Raw genomic sequence first — 17,938 nt, 5'->3', positions numbered from 1 at the left:
CTGTCTCCAAAGGAGACCTTTGCTCTCGTGTGGGAACTAGAGCCTTGGGCTCTCCAGCATCTGCCAGTGGGTCACAGGCTGGAGCCTTCGTGGAAGGGAGATATGGGCATCACGGTGGGCGGCGCACTCTGTTCCCCTTGCGTCGGTGGTGGGGTGGGGATGTCCTGGTGCTCAGCGCTGACCTGCCGCCCAGAAGAGAACCGGGCCAGGCTGGGACAGCTATGCTGACCCGGGGGGAATCACTTGAGCTCAGGCCCGGCCCCTGCCGCTCCACTGGCCTCTGCGCCTCCCAGCACGTGGCTACAGTCTCCCAAGCCAGATTTCTCAGGCGTAAACTTACTGGATCTGGCCTCTGAGCGACTTTTATCCAACGCAGGAGCGGCTTGTTCATGCCGATCATTCTCCCCATGAGGGCACACCGCCCCAGAGGCTGTGGGGAAAAGCGGGGCACAGCCAGGCGCACCTGCACAGATGCCTGATGGTCAATGCCAGTCCGGCCCAGGGTGTGGTAGAGATGAAATGCAGCTAGAAAGATGTCCCGAGCAGAAACCAGAAGGTCACTTCAAGGTTGTTCTAGAAATGCATTCATGGGGAGAAGCATTTGTAGTCGAGATTACTTTTGTTAAATGTTAGCTGGTGGGATTGGCTGCCCGTTGGTGGAAACACTCCGAGGCCAAGCCTCTGGCTCTCAGGCTCCCCTATAGAGCAGGTGAAGCAATCCAGGAGACCTGGGGTTTGGCAGCGAGTGAGGGCAAAGGCATAAAGTCTGGGCCAAGGTCTGGAGCCCGACCCCGCATGCCCAGCATGCAGCTTGCTTGTGTCCTCCAGGGCCCAGGCCACCCAGCTGCTCGGGGCCTCCCGAACCACGTGTGCAGTCCCGTGTGTGCGACAGTTAAGGACTGGCTGGGCTCCTGGGGCTTGCTGATGTCACTGAGGCAGGGCGGGCGGGGGGGTGGGGGCTCTGGGCAGATAGGTAGCCTTGCCTTGCCTGCCAGGAGAGCAGGGAGCACACGCCATGCCTGCCGGCCACACTGCCGGCCCCGCGGCTGGCCCTTCCCCGGCCAGGGGCAGCCCAGCCATGAGAGAGGTGGAGCCCAAGGACCAGCCGCTCACGGTGAGCATCCCCCTTGTGTTCCCAGGCTGCCACCTCCTGACCCTTCTGGTGCCTTGTGGGCACGGGTCAGTGTGCGGGGCTGTGGGTCCCCTTCCAGGGCCTTGCCTCTACTCCCCTGTCTCTCTGCCTCTTCCCTCACCCCCCGCCAGCCCTGTGATTCCCCCAATAAGCTCCAAGCCCTGCGGGGGGACTTCAGCCTACTTGGTGGTTGGTGAGCTGAGGTCGGTTACAGGGAGACCCTTGTGGAGCAGGGTGCGGGGCCCTGGTGCATTGGGAGGATGGGGAGCAGCCTCCGGCGGGGGGCCTCTGGATGGCAGCCGCCATGGTGTTCTGCCCACAGGTAGCGCTTCGGATCCGCCCGCTCAGTGACACAGAACTGGAGGAAGGGGCCGCCGTCATCGCCCACAAGGTGGGGGACCAGGTGAGACCACAGGGGCGCGGGGCGGGGGCGCGGGGCGTGCGTTCATGGGATTGCAACGCTCACCTACATGTGCTTCGCCATCTCAGCTGTTCCCAGCTGTTTCCCACACCAGGCAGAGCTGAGAGGAACACAGGACTGTCCCCATCCTGCTTGTTGTCACAGAGGATCAAGCAGGGCAAAGGGGTCACTCTCAGACCTGGAGCAGTGCCCAGAGGAGGCGAAGGGGGCGGTCCTGGCAGAAGGGGAAGTCAGCCCCCAAGGTTGGGGCAGGGGACGAGTGTGGCCGCTCTGAGGACACAGGGCAGGAGAGGCAGAGGGGACCAGAGCCCTTCGGCAGGTCTAGCTAAGGTCTAGGGCCCTCGTTTGAAAAGGGCCCTGGGTAACGACGGTAACAGCGGATTCTGCCGGGACCCCACTGTTCCTGAGCTGTCCCTGCAGGTGACGGGAGTCGCATGGCAGAATGAATGCCAAGTATGGGCTAAGACAGATTTTGTCAGATGAATTGGATTTTTCCGTTTGTCATTAGAAAGGCAGTTGTAATGAGGGATTGAATGTCGTGCCTAGGAGAAGGTTTGCACGTCAGAGGCGAAGTACCAGGATGTTGGGGAGCCCTGGCTGCCAGTCCCCTCCAGGTCGGGTGCCCTGTGCTGACCTGGCAGCTGGGGAGCTGTAGAGGACGCTGTGGGACAAGGAAATGGACAGCCTTCTCGGTGGTGCGGACACCTCGGGGTGCCCTGGGCAGAGGCTGCGGTGAATTTAGATCCATGAGCAGCCCATGGTGACAGTCATTACACTAGGGGGAGCAGAGTCTTGCAGGGACGAATCCGGCTCAGGTGCGAAGAGTGTGGGTGTTCTTACTATGGAAGCAGCATCACTCCTGCTGAGTTCACGTGCTAAGTGAGCTGGGGGTCAGGGGTGCGATGGGAGACCCAGCCGGGCTGCTGTCACTTGGGGACTGGTGACCGCCCGGAGCAGGGACTGCCTTGTGCGTGGTCCGAGGAGGAAGAGAAGGCCCTGTCACATAACTCTGAAGGCAGAATAACAATTTGCTGGAATCAATAGTGGTTCTCAGGGTAGTGTCATTAGTCCCCAGACATTGGTGCTGGCCCATCTGGAAACGACGGACGTCCTCCCAGGGAGCGCCCCCATTGTCCACGGTACCTCCTGTCCTCCCTGATACTGGAAGTCAGTAGGCCCCCTTTTCGTCCTGGCGGTCACACACCTGGGAGGTGACCGATCCCCAAGCGGGAAGTGTCCCCTGCTGGCCCTGGTCCCGGGCAGCTCCATGGGCATGAGCGCTGCCCAGGGGTTCCCACAGGTCATGATGAGACTTTCTCCCACTCCTCTGGCTTTGGGGATCCGGTGTCTTGAGGGAAACAGGACACTTCTGGAGGGCGGGGAAGGAAGTGGCATTTGTGAGTTGAAGCTTCATGTTTCCCCGGGGCCATTGTCCTTCTGAAGCCTTGGACCTTGTGACCTGGCTGGTCTGCTTGGCACAGGTGGGGCTGTGTGTGCGAGGTCCCTGAGGCCCTCTCTGCCCTCCCTTCCCCCACATGCCGCCTGCTCTGCTGTTCCTTCCATTGCAGGGTCCTTTCAGAGCCCACCTGGGGCCTGGCTCCAAGGCCCCCTTGCTCCAGACTGCACGAAACACAGCTGGGTTTTTAAGAACTGGAGGGAGACCCCTGTAACTTACAGGTCACCATTTTAAGCTAAGCAAGTCAGTGGCTGTGAGGACACGCAGCCCTGGGCAGACACCACCTCTGTCCAGTTCTAAACATTTCCGTCTCCCGGGAAGGGTCCCCTGCCCACTCTGAGCTGCCCCCCACCCTCCCCTGGCCCCTGCTGGCCAGCTTGCTGACCGAGGCCCACGGGGTGTGGCCTGGTCCTACCCAGGCTGGTGGTTCTGAGGCTCATCTGTGTGGTGGCACATCCACGTTTCTGTGTAACACCATGTTCTGATGGGACCTCAGGCCAACCAGAGGCAGAGAGACCTGGGTAAGAGCCCCCATGTTGTCTGCTGCCACGTTGCCCCCACAGGGGCGCCTGGCCTCTTCTCCCTGTGTGTACGCGCTCCCTTTGACTGGGCTGCTAGAGACGTTGCGCCCCCTGCCCCCAGAGATGTCCCTGTGTGTTCCCTAAAAACACGGATATTCTGAGACCATGGGACAGTGACCAAAATCAAGAAGTCGATACTGATGATAACTCACCAGCACGTGTGTTTATGGCTGGCTCTTTTCTCTCAATCGTGTTATTTTATAGCAAATTAAAAAAAGGTTTGTTTTTCACGTATGAGAGCCATTGCAACTGATACTTCTTGGATACTGAGCATGTGATTGCTTGTGCCCCTTACGTCTGTGGGTTCTGCTCCCAAGTCCACGTTTTACGTGGGAAAACAGTGCCCAGGTTGGTGGGGACACTTGCCCGAGGACTTCCGCTGGTGGGAGCCTGTTCTGAACCTACCTGGTCCCCTGACATTCTGGCCTGGCTGACAGCGCGTTCACCTGGTGGAAACTGTGTGGATGGGGGCTGCCCCCACCCGGATCCCTTTCCTGAGATCCTCTCCACAAAGTTTGAAAGTGGTTAGCTTATGTCATGGAAAACTTGTTGGCCCAAAGCCGGGGCAGGCCCCGGGGGCTCCCAGCCCTGCCTGACTCCCCAGGAGCCTCTGGGCAGCCCTTGCCTCCTGAGGCCTCTGTTTCCAAAGCTGTGGACAGAGGGAGGGGTTGGCTGGGTGGCCAGTAGGAGTGTGGGTACACAGGTTGGCCAGGCTTTTGGTCTGGCCAGTTGTGCATGCAGGATTCACCCGGCGCCCATGCTCCCCACCAGCCCAGGAGCTCCTCCTGCAGTAAACAGCTGATTGGTCTCTAATTGCTCTGCCCCCCATCCCCAGAGGCCCTTCTACACCGTGCTTCATAATTATGTATTTGTATGAGATGGGAGAGGCCTGGGGGAGGGGGCCACCTTGCACTGGCTTGGAGCAGCAGAGGAGACCACAGAGCCTGGGGGGTGGACAGGAGGGGCATGGGCGCACACTTGGGCACCCCGGGGTTGGGAGGGGTACGGAGCGACCCAGCTCCTGCCATCCCCTCTTCCTTTAATTCATCAAAGGGCCCTGTCCCTATTGAATGGGTGCTGGGGTGCCGAGCTCTGTAGGCCCGGGGCTGGGGTGCAGGAACAGGGATGGGAGGTGGAGAGGATGCCCAGGGCTGGAGGACCAGCCCCCTACCCCCGTGCCCCGGCTGAGCAAAGAAGCCTGCAGCTCTCCTGGGATGCAGACTAAGTCCTGAGCCTTCTCAGGCAAGAACCAGGCCTGGGGTCCTTCTGGGCACATGGAGCCCACCCTGATTCTGTGAGTAACCTCTCCTCTGATGCCTCCCTCCCCCGCCGCAGACGGTGGTGCTCATGGGCCCCAGCGAAGATCCCGAGGACACGCTGCGCACACACCGGTCGCGGGAGAAGACCTTCATCTTCGACGCTGTTCTGGACCAGCATGCGTCACAGGTACCCTGCAGCCCACCGGCCACTCTGAGCTCCCACGGGGGCTCACCAGACCCTGGAGCCCTCCTGGGGAGGACTCAGTGGCCAGGTAGTCCCGTCTACCACTTGTCACAGGAGTCTTCCTGCTGAATAAGGGGCTGGCACTTGGGTTGTCCTGGGGCAGGGAGCGGGAGGCCGCACGCACGGGGCCCCAGGTTCACGCACGTTCTCGTTCATCCATCCAGACAGGGCAGGTTCTCTCTGCCACGTGGCTGCAGCATGTTCCCCACCCACATGGGCCCCCATCCAGCGAGGGAGGCAGGTGCTGAGTGAGCACTGTCGTGGGGGCACCAGCAAGGCATGCGGTGGTGAGCCGGGATCTGGAGGAGGGGCGAGCCAGTGGGGCAGCTGCAGGGGACGAGGGGTCCTGGCGTGGGCCTTAGCTGGCCCTTTCCGCAGACCGATCGTGGGAGTCCCAGCATCAGGCCGCACTCACTAGCACCTTCCCCCAAGGACGAAAGGCTGTCCAGCTCATCCCCTGACCCCCACCTGTGAGAGGGGTCTCATCGCCCCACGCCATAGAGGGGAGCCTGGGGAGTCCGGCAGAGCAGGATTGGCACCCGGGCTTCTGGAGATGGGAATGTCCACCAAGGAGAGGACATCTAGGGGATGTTTGGCCCCGAGACCTGTCCAACCCTGCCCACCCTGTCCCTGCCCGCTGGGCCCCAGCATGGCTTGTCTCCTACACACCGGCTGCCTGGAGACACTGGGAGTGGCCCCCCCCCCCCCCCCCCCCCCCCCGCTTCAGGACACAGCCGTAGTTCTATTGAGAACAGATGTGCTCCGCATGGCCGAGCCAGGTGTTGTCCGAGCGGACATGTGCTCTTACTCCCAAGATCTTCATGGGGCTGGAAGTAGGAGGGAGTTGAACAGCGGCCCCTGCGGAAGGCTGTCCTTGTGTTCATGGTCCTGCCAGCCTCTCGGAAAGCTTTTTACGCTGTCCTGTGATGGGGCCCCATTGTACAGATGGGGAAACCGAGGCTGTATGCTAGAGAGTTGCAGGCCAGGTCCCAGCCCCTGATGATGTAAGTCCAGAGCTAGGGAAAGCAGTACCCATGCCCAGATGCTGTGAGCCATGTTACCAGCCAGGGCTACTGGGACAGTTCTGTGACGTGGGGAGCAGGGTCCACGGGAGACGGGTTCCCAGGAAGGGCAGCAGATACGGCATTGTCGTTTCAGTCAGGTCCAGCCATACGTACACACCTGGAGGTGTCCTTCCTTGAATACCCCTGTGGGCAGGGAGCTCACTACCACACTTGTAGCTAGGTGTTGCTACCTTACATGGGATTTTGTGGGCCTGAGATTGGTCAGGCCCGTCCTGGTTTTATCCCATGATGAGGAGTCCTGATGCCCTTGCAAGTGTGCTGCCTTCTAGTCCCAGGCACTGTGTCTGACTTCTCTCGGCTTCTGAGAAGCCTGGAGTGGCCCCATCCGCGTCCATTACCAGACATGTGACAGGCCTCATGGAGCTGTCATGCACGCTAGTGTGTAATCCTCCCTGGTGGCTTCTCCAGGAGCCCGGCCCCTCTCTCTCCCTGGGGTGGCACAGCAGCAGGATGGGGACTGGAGCCCATGCCGCATCTAGACTGGCCCCCTCCCGACGGTCCCTGGCCATGTGCAGACACCACACACCGGTCCAACTCTGGCTGGGTCACATGTCCCACTGTCTGTCCTTCCGTCTGTCCACAGGAAGATGTGTATCATGCCACCACCCAGCACCTTGTGGAAGGTGTCGTGTCTGGGTACAACGTGACCGTGTTTGCCTATGGCCCTTCAGGTACCGCCAAGGGCAGGGCCCCCAGAGGGGGCGGGGCTGACAGCCACAGTGCTCTCCCTCCCAGCACTGAGCACCACCCTGCACCAGCGTGTGCTGCTCTCCCTGCGCCCACTGGCTCCTTCCATCCTTGTTGCAGCCCCCATGGGCAGTGAGTGCCACCCCTTTGGCACACACGAGGAAGCTGAGCCTCAGAGAGCACACACGGCTGGTAGGCGTGCACGTGGGGGTCCAGCCACGTCTGCCCCTTGCTGCCCACGAGAACCCACAGACATCTCCCCAACTAGCAGTTGGGCTCCACGATGGTCCCCAAAGCTTAGCCACCTCTCACATCCTGAAAGCCAGGATGGCAGAGGTTGGAAGCAGATGGGAAGACGGAGGCCTGGAAAGCCCCTGGCCCAGGGTCATGGCCTGGGGACGTCACTCACGCCGTGGATGTTAACACGTACCTACTGCCTGCCAGGTTCTGGTAGAGGGGGGTCTTTGGGGAGCAGGGGCAGGGGGCAGGTGGCGTTCCTGTCGATAGGCACGAGCCCGGCCCCTGTGTCCGGGGTTTCTTGTGCAGGGGAGCCATCAGACTTTCGTGGGCTTCCCTTTGCCCCTGTTTCTGAAACAGAAAACGAGCATGTCTAAGGGTTCAGGATGATTTGCCTAAGGTGGCGGAGGTGTGGACTGTCAACTGGTGGCACGTGTCCGGGCAAGGTAGGAGCCCGCCTCAGGAGTCCCCGCCCTGGTAGCTGTCCACCTGCCCACAGGCGCGGGGAAGACCTACACCATGCTGGGCATGGACGCGGAGCCCGGCATCTACCTGCGGACCCTCACCGACCTCTTCCAGGCCATTGAGGAGACCCGCGACCATGCGGACTGCAGCGTGTCCATGTCTTACCTGGAGGTGAGCCTGCCTGCTGGCCTCCGGGGAGACCTCAGCCCTTGGGGCGTCGGAGTTCTGCTGAGATGTACCTACTGTGCTGTTTTTGCCCCAAAGCTGCTGCATTTCCCGCTTGTGTCTGTCCTCCCAGATTTATAACGAAGTGATCCGGGATCTCCTGAACCCATCCTCGGGGTTCTTGGACCTGAGGGAGGATTCTCGGGGCAACATCCAGATCGCAGGCATCATGGAGGTCTCCACCTCGAACGCCCAGGAGGTGAGGGTCACAGGGGCCCACGGAGGGAAAGGGGCCTCGGCCTCAGCCGCCACGCTCGCCAGAGCTCACGGAGCGGAGCCAGACACGCAGCCTCACGTTGTTTCCCCGCTAACGGGGTGGCAAACGATGCGTTGAGGGCAGACATTGCTGACCACTGTTCCCTCTGCGCCCAGATGTGGGTGAGGAGCCCGTTCCCACACAGCACCCCAGCCAGTCCCAGCCCGTCTGAAATCCCCCATGTGCTCTGTGGTCCCAGCACCTCCTGGCACACAGTGGGCACCCCGCCGAGACTGGCTGGCCTGGTTCCTGCAGCGGCTTGCACACAGATGGGTTCCAGCCCACCTGCCAACCTCAGCGAGCCTGTATGCCTGCGGGGTTCTGTGGCGGAAGGTTCTAGAACTGGTCCTGGCTGTGTGGGGAAGATGTGGGTGACCCAGTGACGGGGTCTGCCATGGGTAGAGGAGGGGGAGGGTGACACCAGTGTCTGCCCTCTGCCATCCCGGCTGGATTGGCTAGCTCAATCGATGGGTCACTCCGAGCCATAACCGAGACACTGCTTCTACCAGACAAGGTTCTGCAAAGAGCTGCCCGAGGGGGGCTGGGGGACCAGCCCTCCTGTGGGCCCCACGTGGTGCTGGGGGAGTGTGTGGCCCCCCCTGCCCAACTCCGCTTGTGTCCTCAGATCATGCAGCTCCTCACCAAAGGCAACCGGCAGCGCACGCAGGAGCCCACGGCCGCCAACAAGACGTCCTCTCGCTCCCATGCAGTGCTACAGGTCACTGTGCGCCGGCGGAGCCGCGGGGCAGACTCACTGGAGGAAGTGCGCGTCGGGAGGCTCTTCATGGTGGACCTGGCAGGCTCGGAGCGGGCGTCACAGGTTCTTTGACCACCCCCCACCCAACATCCCTGCGGTTACTCCTCGCGGTCTGTGAGCGGGGCCCTGCCCCTCCTCGTCCTCCAGTGCCCGCAGCTCCCAGGGCGGCGCCCGCTCGCGACCTGCTTCCCGCGCATGGAGTCTCAAGTGTTGCGAGGCAGAGCCCACAGGGCTGGTACCTGCAAGCTTGTAGGTCTTGAGTGGCAGGCTGTCCCGACAATGAGCGGCATCCAGACCCGCCCCGGTGCCGAGCCTCTGGGGGGAAGACAGATGCATGAGCTGATGAAGAAGGCCCGGGGAGGCCTTGAGATTGGGGTCCATGCAGAGGCTGTGCGAGCCCAGAGGAGGGCAGGGTGCTGGCATGCAGTCTCGGGGCTGAGCCTGAGGGGGTCCTTAGGAGTTTGGTGGGATGCAAGGAAGGGCATGTCAGGTGGAGGGAACAGTGTGTGCAAAGCATGGCTGTTAGGAGGACGGCACCCAGTTTACTCCAGCCCAATGTGGATGTAAGCCTGACAGTTCTTCTGAGGGTCCCACCTGCCTGCCCCCAAGCTCTTGGTTCGCCTGTCCTTGGAGGTACCTGTCACTGGAAGTGGGGGTTGTGCTTACCTTCTGCCCAGCCCAGGGCCAGGCACAGAGCACGTGCTGGACGGAGGCCGCACTCACACAGTAGTGTTGTCACCAAACGCCCAGGCCTTCAGCAGGTGTAATCCATGTAATCCCCCCAGCAGAGGATAAGGTGGGCCGCAGATGTGGGGGCTGGGCCCCAGGTGGTGTGGTGACTTGGCAGTGCACAAGATATTCAGTGTTAGATCCAAGCTTTGGACCCCGGGGTGTCTTGCCCAAATCCATGCCATCTGCTGCTGTGTTAGCTGGTCCCCGGTTTGCACTGACACTCTCTGTTTGGGGTTTGATCACAGGGTCGTCGCATCTGTTCATGCCCTGCCCTTGGTGTGCCTGTAGCCGAAGTGAGCAGGGCCGGGCTAGCGGCCAGGGGCAGACTGCTTTGAAATGCCATGTGTTCATAGACCATTTGACGCACAGTAGGGCCAGGAGACCCGGAGACGACCGCCATTGGGAAGATAGTCCTACTCACAGTTCGCAGAGGAGGGCGTGTGGGATTTCACGTGGGGGGTGGGCAGTAGGGCTGGTCAGCAGGCAGAGGAAGGCAAGAGCCTTCTTGTGGTTTCCCCGGGAGGAGCAGGCGTGGCGGGGTGAGCAGGCTCAGGATGGCTAGTTGGAGTAACTTCCATGGCTCTGGGGCATAATGGCTATTTGTCTGGTCCCCGGGGCCCTGGGGGATTCATGCGGGGTGACAGTGGCCCAGAGTGAGGTGGCAGAGGTGTGGGCTCTGGGTTGGTGGTCTGGATTTGAAAAGCTTGTTCTATATCGCTGGGAATTGGCTAATGCTGAGAGGGGCAGTCCCCCCAGGGTCAGCAAGGACCCCAGTTGTCAGAGCATTAGAGCACCGAGGGAAGGGCATGGCTGACCCATGGACAGATGTGGGTACAGACAAGTTCACATAGGGGGCCCTCGTGTGACAGAGGTCTGGGACTCTGGCCTGTTCTAGCTGGGCCCAGCTGTGTCCTCGGGACAAGATGGAGAGGGTTGCCAGGAGGGGTCCAGGGTCTGGGTCTTTGCTCTCACTCTGCTCTGACTTGCTGTGTGCCTTTGGGTAAGCCCCTGTCCCTCTCTGGGCCTTGGTTTGGGTTTAGGTGTATATTCAAGTGGCTTACGTGGGTTACTTTTACAATCTGCTTGCCTCTCACGAGCTGTTGTTTCTTCATAGAAAATCACTTGTGAAAGCCTTTGTTCCAGGGCATGAGGTCTCAGAGAAAGCCCCCCAACTCTATGAGCAGACACGTGACATGAGCAGCTGCCCTGGCTCTGGCCACACTAGCAGCTGTGGTCCCGCCCTGCATCGGCTCCCCCATAACAAACGTAGTAGCTGGCATTTACCGCTTGCCTCTGGGGGCCTAGCCCGACCTGGCCTGTTGCACATGTTACACACTAAATCCTCCCCATTGCCCTGTGAGGTTTGGAGAGTGAGGAAGCTGGGGCAGACTGGGAAATCTGTCCGAGATTCTCAAACCATGTTCCAGGTTGCCTCCCAAACCCACGCCCTTAATGAGAAAAACTTTTTTTTTTTTTTTTCTGATTTCAAATGTATTAGAAGCACAGTGCAGAAAACGTGGAAACTACAGATAAGGGGAAGAAAGTAAGAGACCGTGCCGTGCTTGCACTCAGAGGTGTTTATCCTAAGGGCATTTTGGCTCATCCGTGCAGCCCACACTGCGGGCTGGGTGCTGCCAGGGTCCTGGGCTCCGGGGACACTTGGCTACCAGGGAGCCTGGGGTCCATCGGGGAGTGGGCGGGCAGACGTGGAATGCAGCAGAGAGCAAGGCGGTTGCCGGGCTAGCGAAGTGGTGGAAGAAATAGGATGGGGGGCCGGCTGCTACGGTCCCTGCTTCGGAGAGCCGGGGCGGAGTGCCCCTACAGGAGGGGTCGCTGAGCCACGGCCAAAGGTTGGGGAAGTTCCGGTGTGGGGGTTGCTGTCAGGACAAACCCCGGTCTGTGTCTCATGAAGGTGGGGCTCCTGTGCACAGACAACCCCCAACCCCAGTTCTCATCTCACTTAACGAATAGCTTAGAGTCCCGGTGAGTGTAAGCGCGTGGCTCTGCCTTGTCCCCTCCTGTAGCCACCTGAGCCATCCATGCATGCCATCGGAGCCGTTCAGGCCCGGGAGGGATGGGCCAGCACACGGCCTGGCCCGGACCTCTCTTCTCCCACCCAGACCCAGAACCGCGGCAAGAGGATGAAGGAGGGCGCCCACATCAACCGCTCCCTGCTGGCTCTGGGCAACTGCATCAGCGCACTCAGCGAGAAAGGCGGCAGCCGGGCGCAGTATGTGAACTTCCGGGACAGCAAGCTCACAAGACTGCTGAAGGTACAGCCCACACGCCTCGTAGGGGGCGTCCCTGCCAGGAGGGAGGCCCGGACCTGGGTCTCAGGGCCCCTCCAGGAACCCCTGAAGGCACAAGAACCCTGTACAAACCATGCCTGGTCACTGCCTGACTCTCACCCCATCCATCTGAGGAGGGGTCAGCCTGAGCTTGCACACTCCCAGTCACAGGGAGCTCACTACCTTACTGATGCTGCCTGTCCTATCTTGGATAGTCTAACAGTGAGACTTTCCCCTCTTTTCTGAGCTGGACACTGTCCCCTCTATTTATGTAGCAAGGGTGTAGGTGAACAGGCCAGCAAAGCAGTACAGAAACGTTCCCGTAGACTCGGCTTCTCAATCTACTCTGTTCTCATCAGAGCAGAAGTCTGCTGGGGTGGGCCAGGTGCAGATCTCACTTTGTCCTGGCGTCCCCTCTCTGAGCACCAAACCCTCGGTCCTGGCATTGCCTGCCTTTCTCAGGGTTTGGAGCAGGAATCGCAGAGGGCTGGTCCAGAGGGGCCTGGGACGGGAGGTGGGGTCCTGTTCCCCTCACCTCCACCAGGACCTTCTGCTGAGCAGGATGCCCTGGGGGGGAACAGCCGCACAGTGATGATCACGCACATCAGCCCGGCCAGCACGTCCTTCGAGGAGTCTCGGACCACCCTGCTGTACGCCTACAGGGCCAAGAACATCAAGACGCGGGTGAGGCCCCCACGTGCCGAATTCTCACTCCATGCTCCCTCCGGAACCTCTGGGGGTGGTCCCCCTTCCACCCCGGCTCCTGGCAGTGCTGGGTGTGTGGCGCCTGACTTCTCTGTTTGTCCCTTCTCTTCTCTGATGAGGACGCAGGCCTTGGGTTTCGGGCCCCCCAAATCCAGGACGGTCTTGTATTGAGATCCCTAATTATATCGGCAAAGGCCCTTTCTTCACATGAGGCCCCAGTCACAGGGCTTGGGATGTTTCCGACATGGACTTAGCCGTCCTCCAGGTGCACTGTGAGCTCCAGATGTCCCTGGAAGGTGGGGCCTGTTATCCCGTTCTGCAACCTGGGCAGCCAAGGCATGGAGAGAGAGAGAGAGAAAGCCACTTCTCCAACCTTCCACAGCCTGAGCAGAGCAGGCTCACAGCACAGGGTGCCCGGCTCTGGGGACAGTGCTGCGAGCACTGGCTTCTCTGGCTCTGGCTTCTGTGCTCAGTGCAGAGGGCTCGCGTCAGGAGGCCGGGCGTGGGTTCGGGGATGCATGCCCGGCGGCCAGTGAGGAGATCTGTGATCCTCTCCAGCAAACCTGGGTCAAGCCCTCCCTGCCACACAGCCCTGAGCTCAGTGGCAGGACGGCCTCTGCTCTCAGCCAAACTGTGAGCTTCGCTGCGGGTGTGGGGGGCAGATGGCAAACCCCACCTCTCACAGATTAGTATCTCACTTCCAACTATGCTCAGTGCTCTAAATGGCAGCCACCGGGGTGCTACAAGGACGAGTGGCCGGGAAGACAGAGCTGAGAGGCTGGGTCGAGGACGCTAGGCCTCGAATGTAGGAGGGCAGGGTGTGCGGATGGCGACCAGCCCTTTCACCCTCCAGACCCACCAGAGAGAGACTCGGGCCCACGTGCTCGAAAGCTCCAAAGTGCCTACAGAAGGGGACGGGGTGTGCAGACGGGTGCATCCTGCCGTGGACTGCTGTGCAGCTTTGGAGGGAATGGGCGAGGCCCGGCTGTGCGGACGGAGGCCTCCCAGCCACAGTGCTGGATGAGGAAACCAAGTTAGAGAAGAGCACTGGGGGGCACCCGGCAGGCCCAGTAGGTGGAGCTGGCGAGTCTCAATCTCAAGGTCATGGGTTTGAGCCCCCGTGTGGGGCTGGAGCCCTGGTCTGATATAATTTACATAAAAAACCGAAGCCACCTCTACTGAGAAGCCCCGTGTGTGTTTGCAGATGTGTACGTCTGCAGAGAACCCCAGAGGGGACGGTCCAGAGGGCGCCGATCTGAGCGATCACAGCGCTTACCCAAGCGGAGGGGCTTTCAACAATCCTTGACAGATCATGGGAAATTTCTTGACTGTGGCGAAATATGCATGACATAAAATTTGCCATCTTCACCATTTCTCAGTGTCCAGTTCAGGGGCACCGTCCAGCTACAGAATGTTCCATTCCCACATATGGAGACCCTGTCCCTGTGATGCACAGACCCCCAACCACTCCCCCAGTCCCGGCCCCACCATTTGCTCTCTGTGTCTGTGAGGCTGACGACTCCGGGTCGTCGTGTGTTTGGGGCTCCCGGGCGTGTCCTTCTGTGTCTGGCTGGTGTCCTCAGGGCTCATCCCCATGGGGTAGGAGTCCGGTTCCCTCTGTCTTTAAGGTTAAGTTGCATCAATCTGAATTTTCCGAACCAAATGTGCCGTCGTCCTCGTGGCATCATGAGCACGTCACGTGGTGGGGCAGTTTCCGTAAGTGCTGACCTTGGCTGTGGGTCCCCCCCGCCACCAGGTGAAGCGTAACCTGCTGAACGCGTCCTCCCGTATTGCGCAGTACACGGACGTCATCTCTGATCTGCGCCGGGAGATCGAGCGCCTCAAGTCCAAAACTGAGACTCAGGAGGAGGAGAGGAGAGGCGACCCCGGTACCCGGGATGCACAAGGTAGAGCCAAGCTCCTGGGGTCCCTGTGGTTTTGCTGCCTGCGCCCCCAAGCTCGTGGCTGCAGCCATGGGCTTCAGTCCTCACCTGCCACGCACTGCCTTCTGTTTCCTGGCCCACAGCGTGTGGGGGGAGCGGCTGCCTTCCCTGCCTTCTCCTGAGCACCTCCTTTCTACCTTCCTGTCCTTCCCACCCTCCCACTTTTTTGTTTCTTCCTTCCTCCCAGATCAGTTTCTCTTTAAAAACACAGTCTTCCATTCCAAAATAATTTTAGATTTACAGAAGAGCTGCAGAGATAGTACAGAGAGTTCTCCACTCCCCCCAATGTCAGCATCTAAATTTGTATTTATTTACTGAGGCAAAGCTTGCACAACTTATAGTTCACCATCTTCGCGTGTACAGCTCAGTGGCGTTTGTGGCTTGTCTGCGGTACCCTGTGGCCACCACCTCTGCCTGGTCCCAGAGCAGACCCTGTGCCTATCACGCAGTTTCTCTCCATTCCCCCCTTCTTCCCAAACCAGCCTTCAGTAGGTCTCCCTTATGGGTCAGCATATCATAACTTTTCCAAAAACTAGAAAGCTAACCGGTAGGTAAAAAATGTGTCCTTAAAAACACCAGGAGAAATGTCAGGTATATATAAGTATATGTATATATACTCTCCTTGCCACTCGCACTCGCTCTGTCCTCCCACGTGGCCCCATCCCATCATCTCGAATTGAATTCCAGACATCGTATCACTGTATTCAGAAATAGGTCAGGATGTACTCCCCAAGAAACAAGGACTTGGCCAACACAAAACAGCGGTGCCTTTCCCACACCTGAGAGGATGCTCCCGCATTTGCTGGTGTCATCGGATGGTGGGTAGGCAAGGCCAGCCGTGTCACCAGGCTACACCTTGAATGTGGTCTCTTCTGTTCAGTGGCCATCCACTGAATCCTCTTCGTGGTTTTCCTTTCGATTCTAGCTCAAGAACCTGAGTCGTTTGTCCTGTGGGTTTGCCGACTGCTCTGTGCTCTGAGGTCCTATAAGTCAGGCATTGTGTCTAAGCACTGGGAAGAGGGGGCGTTGTCTGAGGTCACTGCTGTCATTTTGATGTGAGCCTGTCGTATTCTGTGCAGCATCATGGACACTGGCGTCCAGAGAGGGCCACGTGGTGTGTGTGTGTGTGTGTGTGTGTGTGTGTGTGTGTGAAGCAGGGCGTCGACTTTGGGCTGTTCTGCGAGTGACACCAGCCTGCAGCACTTCTTCTGTTCCTTGTTTTCCTCACATAGTGGCGTGTCCTGGGGGCCGTCCACCTGCGTGGTGGATCTGCCACATTCTTTCAAACAGCTGCAGAGCATTCCATTGGAGTCTATCTCATCCCATCTGATGAGTACTTTGGGGCTTTCTAGCTACTCAGCCTCCTTGGGCACATGGGTGTCCCTCTGTCTTAGGTGACTTGGAGGGCTCAGGGTTCTGTTGGAGCAAGAGGGTGAAGGAAGTATTCAAAGGGCAGGGGCTGTGGTTGATGGAAGACCGAGACCTATGGGCCAGTGGAGGGCTGGGAGGCCAGTGGGAAGGAAGATGGGGTGGTTGTAGAGAATTTGCAAAGCTGGGTGGTCACCAGGATGTTTGGGCTTCCTCGGGGTTGGGGGTCAACAGGGATGCATGCTGCAAGGGCTTTCACCCGGACAGGCTCTTAATTATTGGGACTGGTCCTAGGTGTTCTGGGGAGACAGGCAACGTTGCGAGGGGTGGTGGTCTCCTGGTGAGCCCTGAGGGGATGATGGGCTCCCTTGGGTCCTGCTGTGGTGTGCCTGGGGTGTACCCTGGTGTACACGCCTCTGTCAGGAGCATTTTGAGCATTTCCAGATCTTGTTTTTTTTTTTTTTTAAGATTTTATCTATTTATTTGATAGAGATCACGAGTCGACAGAGACGGAGGGAGGGGAAGCAGACTCCCTACTGAGCAGAAAGCCCGATGTGGGGCTTGATTCCAGGACCCTGGGATCATGACCTGAGCCAAAGGCAGAGGCTTTAACCCACTGAACCACCCAGGTGCCCCAAAATCTTGTTTGTTTTTTTTTTTAAGATTTTATTTATTTATTTGATAGAGAGAGAGAGACACAGCGAGAGAGGAAATACAAGCAGGGGAAGAGGGAGAAGGAGAAGCAGGCTTCCCGCCAAGCTGGGAGCCTGATGAGGGACTTGATCCTAGGACCCTGGGATCATGACCTGAGCCGAAGGTAGACGCTTAACTCCTGAGCCACCCAGGTACCCCAAGATCTGTTTTAATGACTAAGTAATCTAGTCTCTGGATGCAGTACTCATTTTGCCCATCTCAGATCACTTGGTATTTAAGGAAAATGTGCCCCTTGATCACTGCCCTCCAGGTCAGGGGAACAGACCATGTGTGGCCAGAGTGGAGCTGCTGTGGGGCAGCCAGGGAGTACTGTCAGTGAATCATGGACAACGATTAGGTAGGAACTTACATGGGAAACAAAAAGAACTAGTTTGCTCTGTGGAACTGACATTCTAGCAGGAAACAGGTGTCAGATGTATCACAAAATGTTTATCAATCATCAATATGCAGCAGACTATGACAGAGAAAGCAGGGTGTTACCAGCACAAGTGTCAGGTGGACCCAGATTGAGAATCTGAGAGGGTTTCCCTGAGGAGGCGACGTCTGAGCTCAGATGGCTAGCCCAGCCACACCCCTCCTTGGGTGCCTGAGACTCTAATCCACGGTAATCTGACCTCAAGCCAGGGAAAGAGACCATCTAATCCATCCATTCGATTATTTATCTATCCGCCCATCCATCCATCCGTCTCTCCATCCATGATCCACCCATCCACCCATCCATCCATCATCTACTCATCCATCCATCCATCCATCCATCCCTCACCCATCCATTATCCATCCATCCATCCACGCACCCATCTCTCTAAACATGTATAGAGTTCCTTGGTGCAGACCCTGTGTTGGTGGGCAAGCAAGGTGTACAAGCCGGGCTTAGGTGGCACTGCTCCTGGGGCAGCTGGCTCTCTTCCCGCCCCCAGTCATGATCCCTGCCGATGATGGAGAGGAGGATAGCCGCCTGCAGATGAACAAGATCCGGGCTCAGCTCATCGGGGCCTTCAAGGAGCAGCTGGAGATGCGGCGCAGCCTGGTGGAGCTGGAGAACACCAACATCGAGCTGCACGTTGACGTGTCCCGCCACCTGTTGACCATTGCAGAGTGAGTGTGCTCACATGCCAGCCCCACGGGGCAGGGAGGCCAGCCAGGACACTACGGGCCACTGATGGGAGCACCTTTGTGCTACTGCCTGTAGGTCCCCAAGGGGGACTTTAGTGGGGGCACCCTGTGTTCCTGGGCAGGACTCCTGGCCCAATCCCTTCTTGCTGTCCTTCCCCTGCAGCCAAGCTGGGCCCAGTGGGAGAGCCAGGTGGGAGATCCGGGTCCCTGCAATCTCTCTGTCCCAGCCTGGGGTCCAGAGCCAGCCCTGGCAGGTTAGGATCAACCCCA

At 59.1% G+C, this 17,938-nt stretch overlaps 1 protein-coding gene across 1 annotated transcript in view; it reads left to right on the top strand.

Annotated features, from left to right (window-relative positions):
* The first annotated feature begins 1,078 nt into the window (after positions 1-1,078).
* LOC125090460 (kinesin-like protein KIF19) overlaps positions 1,079-17,938 on the top strand; it is a 33,452-nt gene continuing 16,592 nt past the window's right edge. The window contains exons 1-11 of the mRNA XM_047713128.1: positions 1,079-1,114; positions 1,455-1,535; positions 4,926-5,036; positions 6,762-6,849; positions 7,602-7,738; positions 7,866-7,991; positions 8,674-8,868; positions 11,658-11,810; positions 12,387-12,509; positions 14,287-14,437; positions 17,473-17,650. Of these exons, the coding sequence (XP_047569084.1) occupies positions 1,079-1,114; positions 1,455-1,535; positions 4,926-5,036; positions 6,762-6,849; positions 7,602-7,738; positions 7,866-7,991; positions 8,674-8,868; positions 11,658-11,810; positions 12,387-12,509; positions 14,287-14,437; positions 17,473-17,650 (1,379 nt within the window). The remainder of the gene's footprint in view (positions 1,115-1,454; positions 1,536-4,925; positions 5,037-6,761; positions 6,850-7,601; positions 7,739-7,865; positions 7,992-8,673; positions 8,869-11,657; positions 11,811-12,386; positions 12,510-14,286; positions 14,438-17,472; positions 17,651-17,938) is intronic.

The sequence above is a fragment of the Lutra lutra genome, chromosome 18 (genome assembly GCF_902655055.1).
Source record: "Lutra lutra chromosome 18, mLutLut1.2, whole genome shotgun sequence".
NCBI classification, from domain to species: domain Eukaryota; kingdom Metazoa; phylum Chordata; class Mammalia; order Carnivora; family Mustelidae; genus Lutra; species Lutra lutra.
This window is presented reverse-complemented; position numbering and strand designations above follow the sequence as displayed.